The sequence below is a fragment of the Leptidea sinapis genome, chromosome 5 (genome assembly GCF_905404315.1).
Source record: "Leptidea sinapis chromosome 5, ilLepSina1.1, whole genome shotgun sequence".
Taxonomy (NCBI): domain Eukaryota; kingdom Metazoa; phylum Arthropoda; class Insecta; order Lepidoptera; family Pieridae; genus Leptidea; species Leptidea sinapis.
This window is the reverse complement of record NC_066269.1, coordinates 10,037,682-10,056,529: the sequence shown is the minus strand read 5'-3', so window position 1 is coordinate 10,056,529 and position 18,848 is coordinate 10,037,682. Positions and strand designations below refer to the sequence as shown.

At 35.7% G+C, this 18,848-nt stretch overlaps 1 protein-coding gene across 7 annotated transcripts in view; it reads left to right on the top strand.

Moving 5' to 3' along the window:
* The window catches only part of LOC126980174 (dynein axonemal intermediate chain 7), a 72,889-nt gene extending 54,904 nt beyond the window's left edge, over positions 1 to 17,985 (top strand). For 6 of the 7 annotated variants that reach the window (XM_050829766.1, XM_050829767.1, XM_050829771.1 and 3 more), the window contains 8 exons: positions 6,596 to 6,752; positions 8,929 to 9,071; positions 10,917 to 10,992; positions 11,715 to 11,868; positions 12,870 to 13,018; positions 14,826 to 14,895; positions 17,063 to 17,164; positions 17,791 to 17,985. In XM_050829766.1, coding sequence (XP_050685723.1) covers positions 6,596 to 6,752; positions 8,929 to 9,071; positions 10,917 to 10,992; positions 11,715 to 11,868; positions 12,870 to 13,018; positions 14,826 to 14,895; positions 17,063 to 17,164; positions 17,791 to 17,928 — 989 coding nt within the window. In that variant the 3' untranslated portion in view covers positions 17,929 to 17,985. Of the gene's footprint in view, positions 1 to 6,595; positions 6,753 to 8,928; positions 9,072 to 10,916; positions 10,993 to 11,714; positions 11,869 to 12,869; positions 13,019 to 14,825; positions 14,896 to 17,062; positions 17,165 to 17,790 lie in introns of those variants that run through there. The other variant, XM_050829772.1, reaches the window with a different exon arrangement.
* The last annotated feature ends 863 nt before the right edge of the window (positions 17,986 to 18,848 follow it).

Genomic DNA, 18,848 nt, shown 5'->3' with positions numbered 1-18,848 from the left:
TAATATATATGAAATCAGCTTCCTTTGCTGGAACGACTTTATGAAATCTAAAGATTAGGTAAACCTAATACAAAAAAAAATATTAACCACATTACATGTAAACATTAGATCTATGATTTAAAACTTAAGTCAAATAGAACTTATGATATCAACATGCCTAAGGAATCTAGATATAGTAGTGTTAACAGAGGCTACCATAAAAGAAACAAACAAGTGTCTATTTCAATTACCCAACTACAACATGTATACTCAATTAAGACAGCACAGTAGCAGAGGTGGTTTTGTTATATACATCATGCCTTTTTTAGAAATTTGCGTATAATATATATATATATATATATATATATGTAAATAATTGGTGTGATGTATTATCGCAGCGTACGCCTAATGAAATCTATTGTTATCTTAAAGATAAGTTAAATTGTATTTATAATAAATGTAGGCAGATAAAAGAAGTCAATAAAAAAATAGAAACATACATTGGAAAATATTAATAGATAAAAGAGCTTTACTTATGTTAAAACAGAAACAGAAATTATATAGGATACGGAAAAAGGATCAAACAATGGAATATAGAATAATTTATAACTCTTAGGAATAAAACAAATAGGTATGAAAGTTATATTAAAAATAAATACTATAAAAAGTTAATAGAAAAACACTTTAGGGACTCAAAAAGGTAATGGAAAATAATGAACGAGCTAAGTGGCAAAAGTCAATCGATAGAAGACGTTGTACATAAATATTTTAGTATATCAGACGTAGTATTAGCTAATTAGTTTGCACAAGATTTTAGCAGTAACCTTAAGAACGTAGGATTAACCTGTTGTCACCCTATCCTAACTACCTTATCCCCGGAATGAACAGAGGTATCAATGAGGATAAAAAAAAATTACAAATCAACAGACCTTTAGATTAATACTTAAATAACAACAAAAGCCCAGGTATAGATGGAATAAGACCAATTGACTTAAAAAAAAACCTGTGCTAACCCATTTAATTAATACCAGCATTGCAACCTCTAAGAACCCGGATGATTTAAAAATAGGTATTGTTAGACCGATTTATAAAAAAGGTGACCATGACAATTGTAATAACTACCGTCCTATCACAATATTATCTTGCTTTGACAAAATAATTGAGAGGTACATTGCAGATGAAATAAGCACTTTTTTAAAACAGAACAATATCATACATCAAAAACAGTTTGGATTTCAATAAGGAAAGAGTACCTCTCATTTATTGTGCCAATTTGCAAATGAAATTAATGACCATTTGAATAATAAACTTCATGTGCTTGTCATTTTTATTGACTTCAGCAAGGCATTTGATATGCTACAATATGTTGAGCATAAAAGATATGAGCAGATTGGTATTCGAGGCCCCTTGCTAGAGTTATTAAAAAGTTACCACACACGTAGAATAAATAAAAAATAAAGAAAAAATTCAAAGTAAAGCTAAAAAAATACTATACAAAAGCTAATAACCAGGAATACATGATGTTTATTTTATTATTACTACTATTTGTAATATTAAGCCTTATGTAATTAAAATAATTATTGTAATGCGAACTTACCGCTCGCACATAAACCTTAGAGGTTTTGCGAATATGTATTTATTAATATTAAGACAATTTTGTTCATTAAATTAAATGAAAATAAAACTTACTTTTCTTGACTATCAGTTTCCCACTCTTGGAAACCCATGACTGAACATCTGTCATATAGCCGGTAATACATCGCGCGCTGATTGGATCATGAATCCAAGAGTGGCCGATAAAGCTGGACGTGTCTGTCAGGCCTAATAGAATGCTGCAGATAAAACTGAAAGAAAAGCATCTTCTATGATCCATCTACGAAACAGCTAAACGTATTTATTCAAATGCAAATATTTTTATTCAAAATAGGATGTGGCATCACTTATTGAAAGTCTAAAACCTACCACCCATTCCAAAAATAATGCCTCACACCTGAAAAGAATAGGCGCAACAAGCTTAGCGGGTTTTTTTTCATCAAAAAATATGTTTACAAAGTAATATTGTACAATTAAACTTATTATTTAATAGCCTGAGGGCAGTCGCTCCATTCCCAATCTGTGGCATCATTTGGAAAGTCTTTTATGCTATACTAACCTTTACCACACAAACGTTTCTTAACAATTCTTTTGAATATCGTAACACTTTTGTTTTGAACATTTTCCGGGATCTTGTTGTAAAAGCATTTATACATTGCCTCACAAAAGACTTACTAACTCGACATAGCCGAGTAGTAGGTATTATATGCTTATGTCTGTTTCTGGTGCTAACATTATGGTCATGACAGTTTCTAGCAAATTCATTTAAGTGCCTATGAACATGCATTATATTATCAAGAATATATTGAGAAGCAACAGTCAAGATATTAATTTCTTAAAATTTTATTTTATTTTATTATATTATTTATTCAATATAGCGAAAAGTTGAAACCATTTCTCGACGGTTTATATAAAGCTTATATTTTTACAAAAAAAAAAAAATATATATCTACAGAACATGAGAAGATAATTCATTTCTTCATCACATTTCTATTTTTTATAGACAGTGCGAAAAGCAGTCCATCTTTTAAATCATATAACAACTTAGCTGATTAATATAAATATTATACAATTTTTGGTGGCTTGCGCAGAACCATGCATCATTATTCTCTATAATATAATCTACTATACTGTAGTAAGCATTCTTTGTAAAAGAAGCTTTAATATATTTCTTAAATTTGTGCTCAGTGAGACCTAAGAGCGAAATAGCTTGGACACACCCTCAGAACTATACCGTAATAACACTAAACGAAAAATATAGAATTCGTTTTTGAAATTTAACTTCTTATAGGAGGGCAAACCGCTTCGTAACGTAACGCGTTACGGCAACTGTCTGGCTTTCCTTTCTCTCACACTTACGGCAGCGGTACGCAGGCACCTCCTCTCTCACTCTAACCAATTGTTACTTTTATAGGATATAATAGTGATATTAATAATGTACTTACACAAGATTATGTACATATTCAAGAATTGCAACTACGAATAAAATATATTGTAGAATTATTAAAATATTTTCTTAATAAATAATATTTCTTATTATCAGATTAATAAACGTAAGATTTAAGTTTTAATGTAAGTTTTTTTTAATGAAAATAAGGGACGAGACGAGCAGGACGTTGAGCTCGGATGGTAATTGATACACCCTACCCATAACAATGAAGTGCCGCTCAGGATTCTTGAAAAACCCAAAAATTTTGAACGGCACTACAATTGCGCTCGTCACTTTGAGACATAAGGTGTTAAGTCTCATTTGCCCAGTAATTTCACTAGCTACGGCGCCCTTCAGAACGAAACACAGTTCACACATTACTGCTTCACAGCAGAAATAGGCGCCGTTGTGGTACCCATAATCTAGCCGGCTTCCTGTGCAAAGGAGCCTCCCACAAGTTAAACAATATCAAGTATTATAATAGTTCAACTTAGATTAAGTTATCACTTATGTCGGGCCTCTCGAGACGCACAGGTTTTTTTTATTAAGAATGTAATTCCCTTTACTTGCGTTTTATGTCAGTTGAATCATGATCGGGAAAATTTCAACCTAAAATCAGGTGGTATTGATAAGTGCTACTTACATGAATCCAAATGTCATTTTTCATCCGTGTATACAAGAATTTTCCTGTCAAACAAGCACATTTTCACGCGCTCGGATCACTTTTCGCACTCTCGTGCCTACGACTTCCGGACGAATCCAGTGTAATCTTATCGTTAATATAGATATTGTATCTTATCGGAGAAATCCGTCGATTCGAGAATTGTCGTGTTAATTTTAATTGTTTATTATGATTGGTGCTTTGAATGACTACTGGACCTATATGCGTATAATGTAGTGAAAAGAAAAACAAAGAGAAAAGAGAAGAACATCTTAAATGGAGATACAGTAAGAGAGAAATGGAAATTGAATCTTTTTTCTTAATGAAAATAAGGGACGAGACGAGTAGGACGTTCAGCTGATGGTATTTGATACGCCCTGCCCATAACAATGCAGTGCCTTTCAGGATTCTTCAAAAACCCCAAAAATTGTGAGCAGCATTACAACTGCGCTCGTCATCTTGAGACATAAGATGTTAGGTCTCATTTGCCCAGAAATTTCACTAGCTTCGGCGCCCTTCAGACCGAAACACGGTAATGTTCGCACACATTACTGCTTCACGGCACACATAGGTGCCGTTGTGGTGCCGTTGTTCTAGCCGGCATCATGTGTAAAGGAGCCTGCCACTGGTATTAAATTGTAACCTTTTTTGATTATTAGACACGCTTGGACTTAGCTCCTTAGCCTGGATTGCATCAACTAACGTTACCAAAAATAGACTTGTTAAAGTACCGGTTAACCAAATAACAAAAAACAACCGACTTCAAATAAAAAAATTATTCCAAAATATTAGTTAAAATGTGCACTAAAAAGTAACACAATAATTGCGTTTTTTATACAATCTAATTATTGTTACAATAATTGTTAATTTTCCAATCGGTGTCCTCCCGCCGCGGCCCCACCCTCGCCTCTCGCTTTCTCAAGTTGCGCGTGTGACACAAACACATCTCACCTACCACCTTCCTACAACTATGTATATAGTTACAAACCTACCTTTGCTTACACCGCCTCCAAAAATAAGAATAATTGTAACTAGAATAAGATTAATTAATTAGATTGTATAAGAATAAGCAAATTTTTTTTTACTTTTTAGTGCATATTATATCTAATGTTAATACTAAATATTGGAATGCAGCAATGAACGTAAACGCATTGCAATTTGACTACATATACAGTAATGACGTTACGGTAGTGACTGAAATATCCGGATAGCATAAAAAAGATTTGGCTGAGTATCGTTAATTTGCTCCTAAGAATTGAAGAGTTCCGTTACTTTGATATGGATACCATTATTATAACCTGATCAAACTAACTCACACCAAACTACCTTTGAAGTATATACTTATAGCAAAATTTGAGACTTTTATGGTTTTCTCATGGATGCCATTGTCATGTCTGAACCAATGTAATGGGATTACACGGGAAGCACCAGCTTTCAAATAAAAAAAGAATTATCAAAATCGGTAAATATTTTGATAATTCTTTTTTTAAATATAATAAAATATTTTGCTTTCGGACAAGATTTCTTCGAATTCTTTCCCTTACTGCTTTGACCACCTTTTTCGTACGAACACTACATGGAAGGCCAGATCTTTTTCTGTCACAAACATTCACGGGGTTTTATTGTACCTATTAATAGCCCGTTCAAAATCATTTTACTAATACTAAGCGTATGGAGTACATAACGATTTGGTTCTCTTTATCTACCCACTCCATTTTAAAATCGCAAAACATTGTACAATGTATTAGCGCCAAAATGAGAAAACTCAATGAAAAAACATATATAAATGACAGATTCCAAATTCAAATGTACTATTTTGTTTATTTTTAATTGTAACAGTATTTATGGTCAGACTAAGTATATAAAAAAAGTAAAAAAGGTAAAAGAAGGCGTGGACCGACCATCCTTGCATTAAGTACCTGTTTTTGTATGTATCAATTGTCTTGACAGACAGATAGACCGACGGATAACTAAGTCATTCAACTGTTCGGTTTTTTCTTTTTTAGGTACGGAATCCTAAATAGGATGTGTTTAAATAAAAACAATAAATAAAATAAAAAAGCATTTTTACCTAAAAAAATTTCTAAAAACAAAAAACGAATTTTGTTGCTTATGTTAGTAAGTATGTATTTAAATTAAAAAATATATTTATGGGTTATATTATGCTTTTTATAATTATATGTTAAAGTTTATAATTCCAAATTCATTTTGTAAGAAGCCTTTTACAGGTTAAGGTCTTCTCCAAATAAAGCTAATTATCTCTATCTTGAGCTTCCTTTTGTCTTACCATCTCATTTGGGGTATCCTCTGGATCTTTTGTCTTTGGGCCCAAGCCTTGGGAGGCTTCTTTGTACAAGATGCCGACTAGATTATGGGTACCACAACAGAGCCTTTTTCTGCCGTGAAGCAGTAATGTGTAAGCATTATTGTGTTTCGGTCAGAAGGGCGCCTTTGCTAGTGAAATTACTGGGCAAATGAAACAACATCTTATGTCTCAAAGACTCGAGCGCAATTGTAGTGCCGCTCAGAATTTTCGGATTTTTCAAGAATCCTGAATGGCACTGTATTGTAATGCGCAGGGCGTATCAATTACCATCAGCTGAACGTGCTGCTTGACTCATCCCTTATTGTCATAAAAAAAAGTTCCTTAAGACCCACAGACGAGGAACGCCACATATCTAGTATGGGGAGTACAATATATACAAGTTAGTAAAGTGTCGTGCGAAGGTGCTTCTCCGCAGTTGAACAAGTAAAATAAGTTTAATTGTAAAATATTACTTTGTTATTATATTTATTCGATGAAAAAAACGCCCCTTCTTCTTAGGTCAGAGGCATTCATTTTGGAATGGGTGGTAGTTTTTTGACTTTCAATAAGTGATGTCACATCCTATTTTGAATAAAAATATTTGAATTTGAATTTATACTGTTTCCAGTGCAGCTTCCAAAGACCTTGAGGCCGATGAAGTATCAGGTGCAATATCGGGCGCCCTCCCCCCCTGCCGCTGGCGTCACCCGCACCCCGGAGGAGATAGAGGCAGAGTTGAAGAAGATGGAGGCAGAGTACCAGAAACTAGCGCTAGTTCAAATTGAGTTAGTTTCACTGATGCTAATACATCATACATGGAATGTGATGGAAAACTCGCATGATCTCTTTGTCTATCTGTATGAAGACCTTGCATAACGGTAGATAGGCTTATGTGTTTATCAGAATATGTATGTATGTTTCTTCGTAGGTGTATTTAGTTTTTTATTCTTACTTGTGGTATTTATACAAAGAGATACGAGGGAAGGCTGATAAGTAATCTACCTAACTATGAAAGGAAAGATTTTGATGGCAATTTTTTTTTTTATTTTTCTATATAGTCTCCTGCAAGTGAAATACACTTATGACATTTGCAAATAAGTGACATCATGCCGTTATAATAGTAATTTTTATTTTGCTCGTCAAAATGGTCAGTCACAGCCTCCTTCATTTCTTCGTCCGTCGAAAATCTGCGACCCCTCAATTTTTTCTTTAAATCTTTGAATAAGAAATAGTCACAGGGAGCCAGATCTGGACTATAAGGTGGATGGTTAATTTCTGTGAAGCCGTTTTTGCTCAGGGCTGACCTCGCCGTTAAGGCTGTGTGTACAGGAGCATTGTCTTGTAAAATCAGAACACCTTTGCTGAGTTTGCCTCTCCACTTTTCTTTGATTTGTTCACGAAGCTGGTCAAGCAAGTTTGCATAATATTCAGCATTAATTGTTGTATTTTTAGGCAAATAATCTTTCATCAAAATCCCTTCGACATCCCAAAATACGGTGGCCATTAGTTTTCCAGCCGACGGCCGAACCTTGAACTTCCTTGGCGGCTTTTCTCCTTTAAATTTCCATTGCATTGACTCTTGTTTGCTTTCCGGATCCCACTGGCGAATCCAAGTTTCATCACAGGTCACAATTCGAGAGATAGTCTCTTCTTCTTTACCTTTGACCAGGTCTAGAAATGCCTGACAACATTCTACTCGCCTTTGTTTGTCAAAGGGGGTCAACATTCTAGGGACCCAACGCGCGCTCACCTTGGACATGCCCAAATGTTCGTGAATAATTTCATGAACTCGTTCCTTGCTAATGCCCACATCTCTGGCTATCTCCCACTGCTTGATTCGCCGATCTGCAGGAATCAGGTTCTTCACCTTTTCAACATTATCTGCGGTAACAGCAGAAATTGGCCTTCCACTACGTGGGTCGTCTTCCAGGCTCTCACGGCCATGTTTAAATTGCTTCGACCAAAACTTTATGACGAATTCAGAAGGACTTGAATACACCTTTAACATGCGCTCTCTGATCTGCGTAGGCGTATTTCCTTCTTTACTTAGGAATTTAATCACTGCTCGATGCTCAAATTTCATCATTTTACAATTTTCTTTCGACATGGTGAAATCAAAGCCGCGCCAAAAAAACAAAAACAAGCGAAAAAAAATAAGCGTCATAATTTTGAAAAAGGAATAAATATAGAATATGATTTTGCAGTGGCCAGTTCGATTTTCAAAACTTTCTTTAACAAAGTAGATTTTATATCAGCCACCCCTCGTACTTAGCCGTATTAAAAAACATATTTCTAAAAAAGTAAATAATGGCATATCGCTGAAGCTGTTCACCGCTGCATTGGAATATCGAACGATATCGCAATAATGGCAGAGACCATGGAAGACCATGGAGCCATATGCTTGATGGCTTCAATACAGCTCCCAAGGTGTATGTCTCAAAATAAACATGGACAAGACGAATATCATGTCTAATGTCCAAGTCGTTGTTAAATTTGGAACTGTGCCCTCAAAATTGTTGACGAGTAGGTCAACCTTGGACAAACAATCCAGTTAGGCAGGTCCAATTTCGCTAATGAGGTCACTCGAATCCAACTCGGATGGGCAGCGTCCGGGAAGCACCGTAAAATCTTCTTGTCATGATGATGATGATCTGATAGGAATTTAAAATAAGAATGCCAAAAGAATCTCTTTAAGAAAATGAATATTTTGTTTAATTTTTTTTTCTAAAAGGCCGATAAAAAGATTTAAAATATCTTTTTGCATTCAAATTGTACCTATTACAAATAATCTTTACATTCTCTATTACACCTCGTATGTGTATGTAGCAGCCGGAAAAATAATGCGATTCTCCTAATCGGGTTTATGAACACCCTAGGCTTCGTCTCATGTCTGCTGCACCCTCACGGCTACACCCTCGTAGGAATACCTACTATTGTGAAGAATATACTTTTGTGTTACAGGTTACCGCAAGAGATAATGTGGACGGACGCCCCGGTGATTTGCCAGTGGCAAGAAAACAGAAAACTTTGGACCACAAACTACGTGAATGACTACAAGTTTAACGAAGATAAGTTCACCATACAGTTCAGGACTGGTGTATTGTGTTAGTTCAGAGTCAATTACATTAAAAACTAACTTCTACTCGCGACTGTCACAATACATGTAATAGAACAGTAGTGTAACTCAGCGGTTTGTAGGGTATATACAAAAAGATTTACGACGCGGATGGTGCGGCCACAGATAATCTATATATATATATATATACATATAAGAGATTTCCACGTATATAGTCACTCATCACGATATCTCTAGAACAGGTCAGCTAAGAACGGATTTTATGAAATTCCACCCGCAAGAGTATTTTTTTAATATGAACAGAACAACGTCTGTCGGGTCAGCTAGTACACTATATGCCAGAGATAGATGTGTCACTGATGTTTTTATTATGTAAAATCAGTGTACCCAGGCTAAGAGATGGCGCTGCGTTATTTTTAGTAAAAATATTTTACACCCGTAATAACACGCGACGGTAGTCGGTACACTACCGTCGCTAGATGGCGCTCATTATGTTTATACTTTATCTATTGTTGTAGACCGTATTGATTTTTAATCTCATTACAGTTTTAATGTTCTGTGTTTTTGGTAATGTTTTATATTACTTTAATTACCACACGATAGTCAAGTCTTGTTTTAATAAGTAACTTAAGTTTTTTACTATCACTAGCTCCAGCTATCATGTATGTAAAATGATCGCCATCGTGATGAATTTGCAGCGTATCTAATAGAATAGATGGTAGCACTTTCAATGCAATTTTTTATCATGTGCCAATGTAGGGAAGTTGCACCCCTCTGGGTGCGGCGCAGCTAACTCGGACAGCGGCCAGTCTCGGCGGCGTACAGCGTGGCACTCAATAGTTTTGTCTTCCCAAGATTGCTTAGCGGTCGTGTATGACGTGTGTATGTGTGCGTGCGCCGATTCGGGCGCTCTAGTATGAAGTTTAAGTACTGCTATTACTGTATTGTGAGACTATGTGCCGGTGGATTTTTCGATAATACCGCCCTCTCTTATCTGATAAATTTCAGAATTTAAGACGACACTAAATGCCAGCGACCTTGAGCGATAAGAGTTCACGGCTGCCGGCCCACTTTCAATGTAACAAAGCCAATTTTTTCAAAATTCTTGCGTGGAAAACCACGCAATTTTGACAGGCGCAAACAGTTTATGTGCTTACAATTTTCATTATTGATCTCTAATCTGAATAAATGTACCTACACAATATAAGTACAATATATGAAAATAACTTGAGCTTTGAGAGTAGTACTAAACAAATGCGTCATGCCGAGAAAAAATTGGTTGTTCAAAATAGCTCTGGAGTGTTAACTATAAACAACAGCAAACAATAGCAACCTACAAGTAAGACTTAAGGATATATGTAACATGATGAAGTAGTGTTTATCGCCCCAAATGCGATATTTTCACCACAAAACTTGTCTAAAAACTCCTTGTTTGCGCATTGCTGCTTATCCGTCGCCTTAATAACTATTACCTTGCCCTTGCTTCGCTCATTGAAACGAGGCAAAGCGTGCTATGTATCATATGTTTTTGAGTTTAAAGGTTAATGCATCCAATAATTAATAGTCATACGGTTAATTCTATTTGTTCTGTTTATTTACAGCCATTGTAAAAATACACTATTTGATTGAAAAAAGTGGCCACTGAGTTTCTTGAATGTTCTTCTCAGGAGCTCAACTTTTTCCGAACATATTGTAGATTCAGTAATTTAAATGAAATATTTGTAGTGATGATTCAAAAGCGCTTAATTTAAGCCTAATTGAATAATGTTTATTTGACTTTGACTTTTTTTTTCGCTTTGTTTATTTATACGTTAGTAAATTGTTATACACTTACCATAACCCTTTTGCAATACGTTAATTAATATCGTTACAGGGCCTATCGGTATCGCAACACTGCGTTATAGTAATCTACCCTACCAAGGATGGGACCTACGTCCGGATCCTCACGGGTAAGTAGAACTTCCTTAATTTTTACAGATTCGTACCTCAAAAGGAAAAACGGAACCCTTTTAGGATCACTTTGTTTTCCATCCGTCCGTCTGTCTGTCTGTCTACTGCTATTGCTGTTACAGAAATAGGTGTGGCGGCAGCACTGTTCGGACTAACACTCATTGAAACTATATAAACAACTATACTCCCAATCGCCTATTAAAAGGTCGTCAAAAAATGTCCAACCAGCGTTGTTCATACGTTTACATTAACTAATACAGATCATATTAAAACATTCATTGAAATTAACATCTTATTTCGTTGCAGTAATCTTGCAAGTCTATTTGTATAATATGCTCATTAGACGTAGTAACACTACGTCACGCGCTAGACGGACGCGAACACGAGGCAAGAACATTTTGTTTTAGCAATTGAAATGTAATTATTAAGCAAAATGATTTTAAACGCCAAGTTAGTTATTTAAAGGGGCACTTAACTGGAATACGACAATCTATCCTTTTAAAGGTTGGATATGCTGTTATTTGGAAAAATTTTCACTGATTGATCGCCTGGCGTTGTATTCAAAGCGCGGTCGAAACACAACTGAATGAAGACTATCTAATAGACGCGTAGCAGAGTTTTGCTTTGAGCGTGTTTGTGAGTCTTGCTATTTATTGTACGTCAGTGTAAACTGAATAAAATACAACGGTTTTAAACTACTATTGAAACATTACATTTACAGGAAAGGCGTCATAATTAGTGTGACTGGTGTCTGTATTACGGTCACTTGGATCTGTGTTGGCAACACCGTGAAGCTTAAATGGATTGCAAATGCAACAACCTCCGCGCTCAAGGAACACTTTAATAAACCGTACAGCGTTAAGAAAATGATACAGGTATTCTTTAATTTTTCTTATAAATAAAACTTAGATTAGGTTAACTTGTAATTTGTCTCTCGACAATGGCCTCCTCTAAGGACTTCCACCTTATTCGGTCTCTAGCTACTCTCATCCAGTCCGGTCCTGCTATCCTTTAAAAATCGTCCTCCCACCTTCTAATCTGTAACGGTTTTTGTCCATCCATTTCTCTTTCTTTTCCCTCAAAATGTGTCCAGTCGTTATTGAATTTTTTTTTCTGACTCTTAATGTTTTCTAACTTTACTTTGTCTCGTCTCCTAACTCCAATTACGCTCCTTTCTATGGAGTTTTGGCACACTTTAACTTCTTCCGTATAAATATAAATAAATCCAAATATTATGTAGTATTGAAAGGAGAAAGACAAAATGTGCCCCTGAGGGAGCACAAGTAAATGTATCACAAATAATAATTTAAAAAAAAGTTTAGAACTTTAGAAATTAAAACAATTTGTTATGTTTTATAGTGATGACCCTCACTTCTGGGATTAATACACAAATGCAATTTGAAAACAAAATTTTATGAACGATGCGAGACTCGAACCCACGACCTCTCGCGTTACGTGCGAGTGCTCTCCCAACCGAGCTAACCGTTCGAGTGACGTATTGTCATAAAATTTTGTATGCTTTGTTCAACTCTCAGGTTGTGGCTTCACCTACAGGATCTACTTTACAGTTGATAACCTGCTCTACCCCAATATTTGCAAATCAGGAAATTGACTTGAGATGTCGCTCTTGCAAATCTAAACAATTTGTTATGTTTTTAAAGTGATAACCCTCACTTCTGGGATTATTACACAAATAAAATTTGATAACAGAATTTTATGAACGATGCGGGACTCGAACCCACGACCTCTCGCGTTCCATGCTTCCATCTGAGCTAACCGCTCGAATGACGTACCGTCATAAAATACTTTAGAAGTTGATTAATTCACAGGCACTAGACTATCAGGTCGTTTACAAATCACGTAATTTTTTTTTCAGATAATGCGCGACGCTGCTTGCGACTTCTTCCCAGACTTTGACGCCCATAATCATGTGGAAGGCTCATGTCCAAAGGAATGGGTGGCCGAGAGACACAACTACCATGCCATGGCATTCCTATCAAGGGCCTACAATTTCCAATGGAGCAGGTTAGCAGCCAAAGTGATTAATTAGATATTAACTTGTGATCCTTTTGCTGTGTATACCATACCAGCTGACTGAATTTGAAAATTGATTCCTTTAGAATTCTTTGTCATTTATTCATGTCATTTCTAAAATACTAGACACCCAGCATTCTTTTTTTTTGTGCTCTTTTTAATTAAATATTGTATTGTCATTGCTATTGCTATAAAATAATCATAATCTGTCCCAGGCTGTCGGATCACTCAGATATTCAGCTGGGGAGTAGTAGGATTTATGACAGAGCCATTTTTAATGAAACATTTATATTTATTTATAAATAATGCCTGAACAGTGGCTGGAACTTTATTATAAAAGTGTATACATTTAGCCTTAAAACTATTATTTATTGAACCTAGTCTGTTCTGGTTTATCGTATCGCCTAGAGATATTTTTAACGACAAAGAAACTTAACAAACTTAAACGTCTGGTATTCCAGAACCGCGCGATTTGCAAGAAATTTCTTGCCCCGCACAGCTGTTTTCCCGAACCGATACGACTTAAGGACCTTCAAGAAAAGAGCATACTCCCATCTTAAAGGCCGGCAAGGCTTCTCTTGACACCTGTTGTTGTAGATTGCCATGGGCTCACCACTCCCCATCCCGTGAGCCTCTTGCCCGTTTGCCCCCTCTTACATTATAAGAAAATATAATTATCCCATAGAGAGTTTGAATTGGCCTCAATGTGTGAGCCGGTAATAGTTCTATGCGGTTGACCGCAGTGGTTAGCCGGTATAAAACCAACGAGGATAATTTATAAATACTAATAAACTATCGAATAAAATATGTTTTGTGTAGATAGCTATCATAATTTTATGATAATATAAAACAATTCAAATAAAAAAGCCTATTTTTCAAAAAATAAATCTATCAAGATTTTTATTCGTAATCGTGTTTTCGAAACTGCCATAATATAGATAAGGAAATGAAGATAAACATGTCAAAAAATTGGAACCGTAGTATTTGTAGAAGTATCTTATCTGTATCCGAATTGTTAGAGAAAATAATACATAATTAACAATAACATTAGTTAATACAAACAAATTTTGAATTTCTGATGTCTATAGGTAAGTGTTTGCACCGCAGTAGGTAATAATATAATATTGACACATTTTTACACAAATTATTTTGCCCCAAGTTACGCATATATATATATATAGCCTGTGTTATGGGTTACAAGACAATGATATATTTAATACAATATACTTACTTAAACATACCTAAATTCATATAAACATACATAAATACATTTAAAAATCCATGACTCGGAAACGAACATCCATATTCATCATATAAATTCTTGCACCTACCGGGATTCGAACCCGGTACCTCTAGCTTAGTAGGTAGGATCGCTAACCACTCGGCTATACAGGTCGTCGTAATAGAGAGATACCTGTAGACAACAGACGTATTACTATCTGATTGGTTGATCTAATGCCAATAATCGCGCTGGTTAATAAATCAATTATCAGCAGTCGCACGCATATTCATTTATTCATCAGTAGGCAGCGGCATATTCGCATCGCATCAAAGTATTCGGTGTAACGCATTCAATCACCAAACGCTGAGCGGACACACTTTAGCACCTACGCTAGGTAGTTCCTACAGGATTAGCACCAGGAGACCATCTCTCCTCGGAACATCAGTTATGTCTCTCCATTGTTTCGCCATTACTAACTGTCTTAAAACTTGGGATAATTATTTTCATATTCGTTTCTAAAAGTATTCAAGTTTGTGTGAGTTATTTTAAGTACTGATCGCTTATATGTTGTTGTAGATGGAATGCTACGGCTGGCAGCAGGAACATTGTGATGCAGTTGAGGGAGGCTGTGGATAAAAAGAGAGAGGTTTTTATATACCATGGAATATATTATATAGATGTAGATTACATAGCGTATAGATGACCTGACTTCTCTCTTGTATCCTTTATGCAATGTACCTGACGTTGCTAAAAGATCTAAGGTGGCCGGCCATCTTGGATCAATGCTGGAAACAAAAATACAGACCAGTTAACGTACTAAGGAATTACTACATAAGGAACATTAATTTGTTTTACCTTCAACCAAAATTTTGCAGTGTTTGGTGAATTTAGTTCATTACAAAGGTTTTGTTTGTTTTTAAACGGCATAGAATGATTTTCCATCGCCGAATCTTTTGATAGAGCAATGTTTAAATTTTTCTAGATAGGTCATATAATACTCGAATATTTTGTTTTTTTTTTATGGAAAAGGAGGACAAACGAGCGCGTACGGGTCACCTGGTGTTAAGCGATCACCATCGCCCACATTCTCTTGCAACACCAGAGGAATTACAGGAGCGCTGCGGACCTTTAAGGAAGGTGTATGCGTTTTTTTTAAGTTACCCATGTCGTGTCATCCCCGTAACACTCTGCACAAGGGAGCTCATTCCACAGCTTTGTTGTTTGATGTGGAAGAAAGCGTCTTGAAAACCGCTGTGGAGGACCACATCCAGATGGTGGGGATGTTATCCTAATTTGTAGCGTGTAATTTAACGTCTATATGAAATATTGACTACCACCAACTTTAAAATGTGGAGAAAAATTATGTTCACTTTTTAATTATATTTTTATGAAAATAAGGGACGAGACGAGCAGGACGTTCAGCTGATGGTGCAGCGCCGGTCAGGATTCTTGAAAAACCACAAAAATTCTGAGCGGCACTACAACTGCGCTTGTCACCTTGAGACATAAGATGTTAAGTCTCATTTTCCCAGTAATTTCACTAGCTACGGCGCCCTTCAGACCGAAACACAATAATGCTTACACATTGCTGCTTCATGGCAGAAATAGGCGCCGTTGTGGTACCCATAATTTAGCCGGCATCCTGTGCAAAGGATCTGGTTGGACTACCACCAACTTTAAAATGTGGAGAAAAATGTTTGTTCACTTTTAAATTATCTTGTTTTATAGTTTTTGCATGGTCGGTGTCGATATTTTTTTACATCGCCAGCACCACTATATAAGTAATTGAACAGTAGCGTAACTCAGCGGTCTCTTAGAAATACCTACGTTTGTGTGGGTGGAACGCTAGGGTTGGTACTTAAATAAGTTTAATGAGGTGCGGCGCAGCTAATTTAACTCAGACAGCGACCTATTGTTCTGTCTTCCCAAGATTGCTTAGCGGCCGTGTTAATGATGTGTATGTGTGCGTAAAAATGAGACACCCTGGCTATGCTCATTAGTAATAGACATTTCCTAGAGAATGTGGCCATGATCAGCGGCACTCATTCCTAAGAAATGTCTCTTAAAAACAATGATTTAGTATTGCTTGTATCTCTAATAGAATGTGGCAAGTCTGTTACGATTTTGGAAATATATAGTTCCATTTACTTTTGCCATAATAGATGTTGTTGTTTTTACGCAAATTGACGTTACGTATACTACCTTTTAAGCCCTTCACGTTTAGATATTCCTCCTTAAAGATTGCTAATCTTACTTAACCCTGCATTGCGGCTATAGCCAAGGGCCTTACTGCCTTGTCTTTAGTATTTTCATTTTATTGCATTTTATCACATTGGTATTTATTTTCAGTATTTTTTATACAAAAATTCCAATAAAATATTCTCATCTCATATTTCATCAATTAAATTTTCCTATTTTGTATGTTTTCACTATTTTTTAAAAGGTAATTAACAACACGATTCACTTTCCGCTAAGAAAGTAGCAAGTTTTTTGAATCGCTCAATTTGACACATAAGCTATCCAATTTAGGTTGAAATATACGAATGAATGAACGAACTAAAACAGTTTGCGATTAAATTGCCGACTTGATTTCACGTCAACCTAAATTGGATAGCTCTAATGACATCGTGGTATGAAATAGCAAAGCAGTTCATTTTAGGTCGTCAATTGAATCGCAATAATAGTTCATGTAGGCCCGCTGTTCTATTACTGTATTGTGCAAGTACCTACGTAAATTTTTCAAGTGTCTGTCACATCTTATGTGCGGGATAAATGAAGCCTTATATATTCTCATACTTGTTCTTGTACTTCAGGGAAAATTTCAACTTCTTTACGTGTCCCCACAAATGGCAACAATACTCAAATGCAACGAGCTGTCACAAGAATTCGCTACTGATCCAGCGGTAGGAATGCAGGTATGTTGAGCTTCGATCAAATTTGTACTAGATTTATCCTTGAATCTCTTTTAATACATATTGTAATTTTAATATTTTTATTAAAAATACCTTAATGAACGTCTGTACCCTAAATTTCATAAAAAAAATATTTCATCGTCATCAGCCGGAAGACAAAGTGATGATGAAAATTTATTTATTAAAATTATAGAGCATGGGGGCAATCTCTCCACTCTTATTTGAATGGAAAAGGAGGACAAACAAGTCTCCTGGTGTTAAGTAATCACCGCCGCCCACATTCTCTTGCAACACCAGAGGAATCACGTAAAGAGCATGGAGGATCAGGAGCGTTGCCGGCTTTTAAGGAAGGTGCACGCGCTTTTTTTGAAGGTATGTCGTATCGTCCCGGAAACATAAGGAAGCTCATTCCACAAAGTTCCTTCAAAACCGCACTGTGACCTCCAAAGTCTAGACGTCACACATCTAGATGGTGGATATGATATCTTCATCGTCGTGTGAAGGTAGAATTAAGCGGCAGGTATGAGGTGAAACAGCTCTTCGGAATACGCCAAGGTTACTTGTGTCATGTATTATTCGTATGTAGAGAGCATATACAGTTAAGGATTTAATTTTAACTCTAATTCCAGTTTTTTCCTGACTTATTCACTCTGAACATGAAATATGGCTCTGTTGATGCAAGAAGAACTACCTTCAGTATGAAATATCGGCTCGTGGAGACGGTCTTCGAAATGCTGCAAGAGCTTAAGTTATCCAGCTACTCCTGATTTTGTCGAAGTCAGCCCTAACTAAAAACATTCGAAATAAAGCGAAAAAAAATTGAATATTTGTTTTAGTAGATCAGCTGGAGGCTCCCTCGCAGTTTGTGCAAGATTGTGGTGGTGTCGTGGGGTGAGTTGTTCCTTTACTTAGTTTTATCTGTGCGAGGGAATCAACACATAGTCCGTGAATGAATGAATGAATGAATGATTTATTTATTCAATAAAATGCAGGTACAATAGATCGAGAAAAAATTCTGATGAGCCTTATACATTTTACCAGTATTTGAATATTACGTTAAATTTAATTAAATAAAGAAACAGAAACATTACATAAAATTTATGCAAACAAAGCATAAATATAAAATAAAAGTAATGATTAAAATGTCATATTTTAATCATTACTTTTTTAAAAGTCCAAATCCAATTATTGTCAATAACTTTAAAATATCCTTAACCTTAAAATATCCTTAGGTAGTCCTTAATTTAACATAAGATTATCATTATATAATTCTGAAATATTATAATAGCATTTGTTAATGAGCAACTCATGAGTTCTCCTTTTAAATTTATTTAAAGTATTGCTTTTATGGTCGTCAGGAAATTTATTATACATAGTTATTGCGATGTAGTGTGTACTCTTTCCAAACATCTGTAGCCTTTTAAGAGGCAGAACTAGTTTGTTCCTTCTCTGCTCAGGCTCTCAGAGATCTTCCCTCATCCAAGTCATTGTAAGTTTTAAAATAGTTGGATTTTTCTTAACTAGTAATATCAATTCATATATATATAGACAGGGTAAGGGAAGAACACGATACTTCTTAAATAAAGGCCTACAGGTATCCAGTGGTTGCAGTCCACATAGTGCAAATACCGAGTTACCCCACAGGATAACGCCATACCTTAGAAGCGATGAAACATACCCTTGGTAG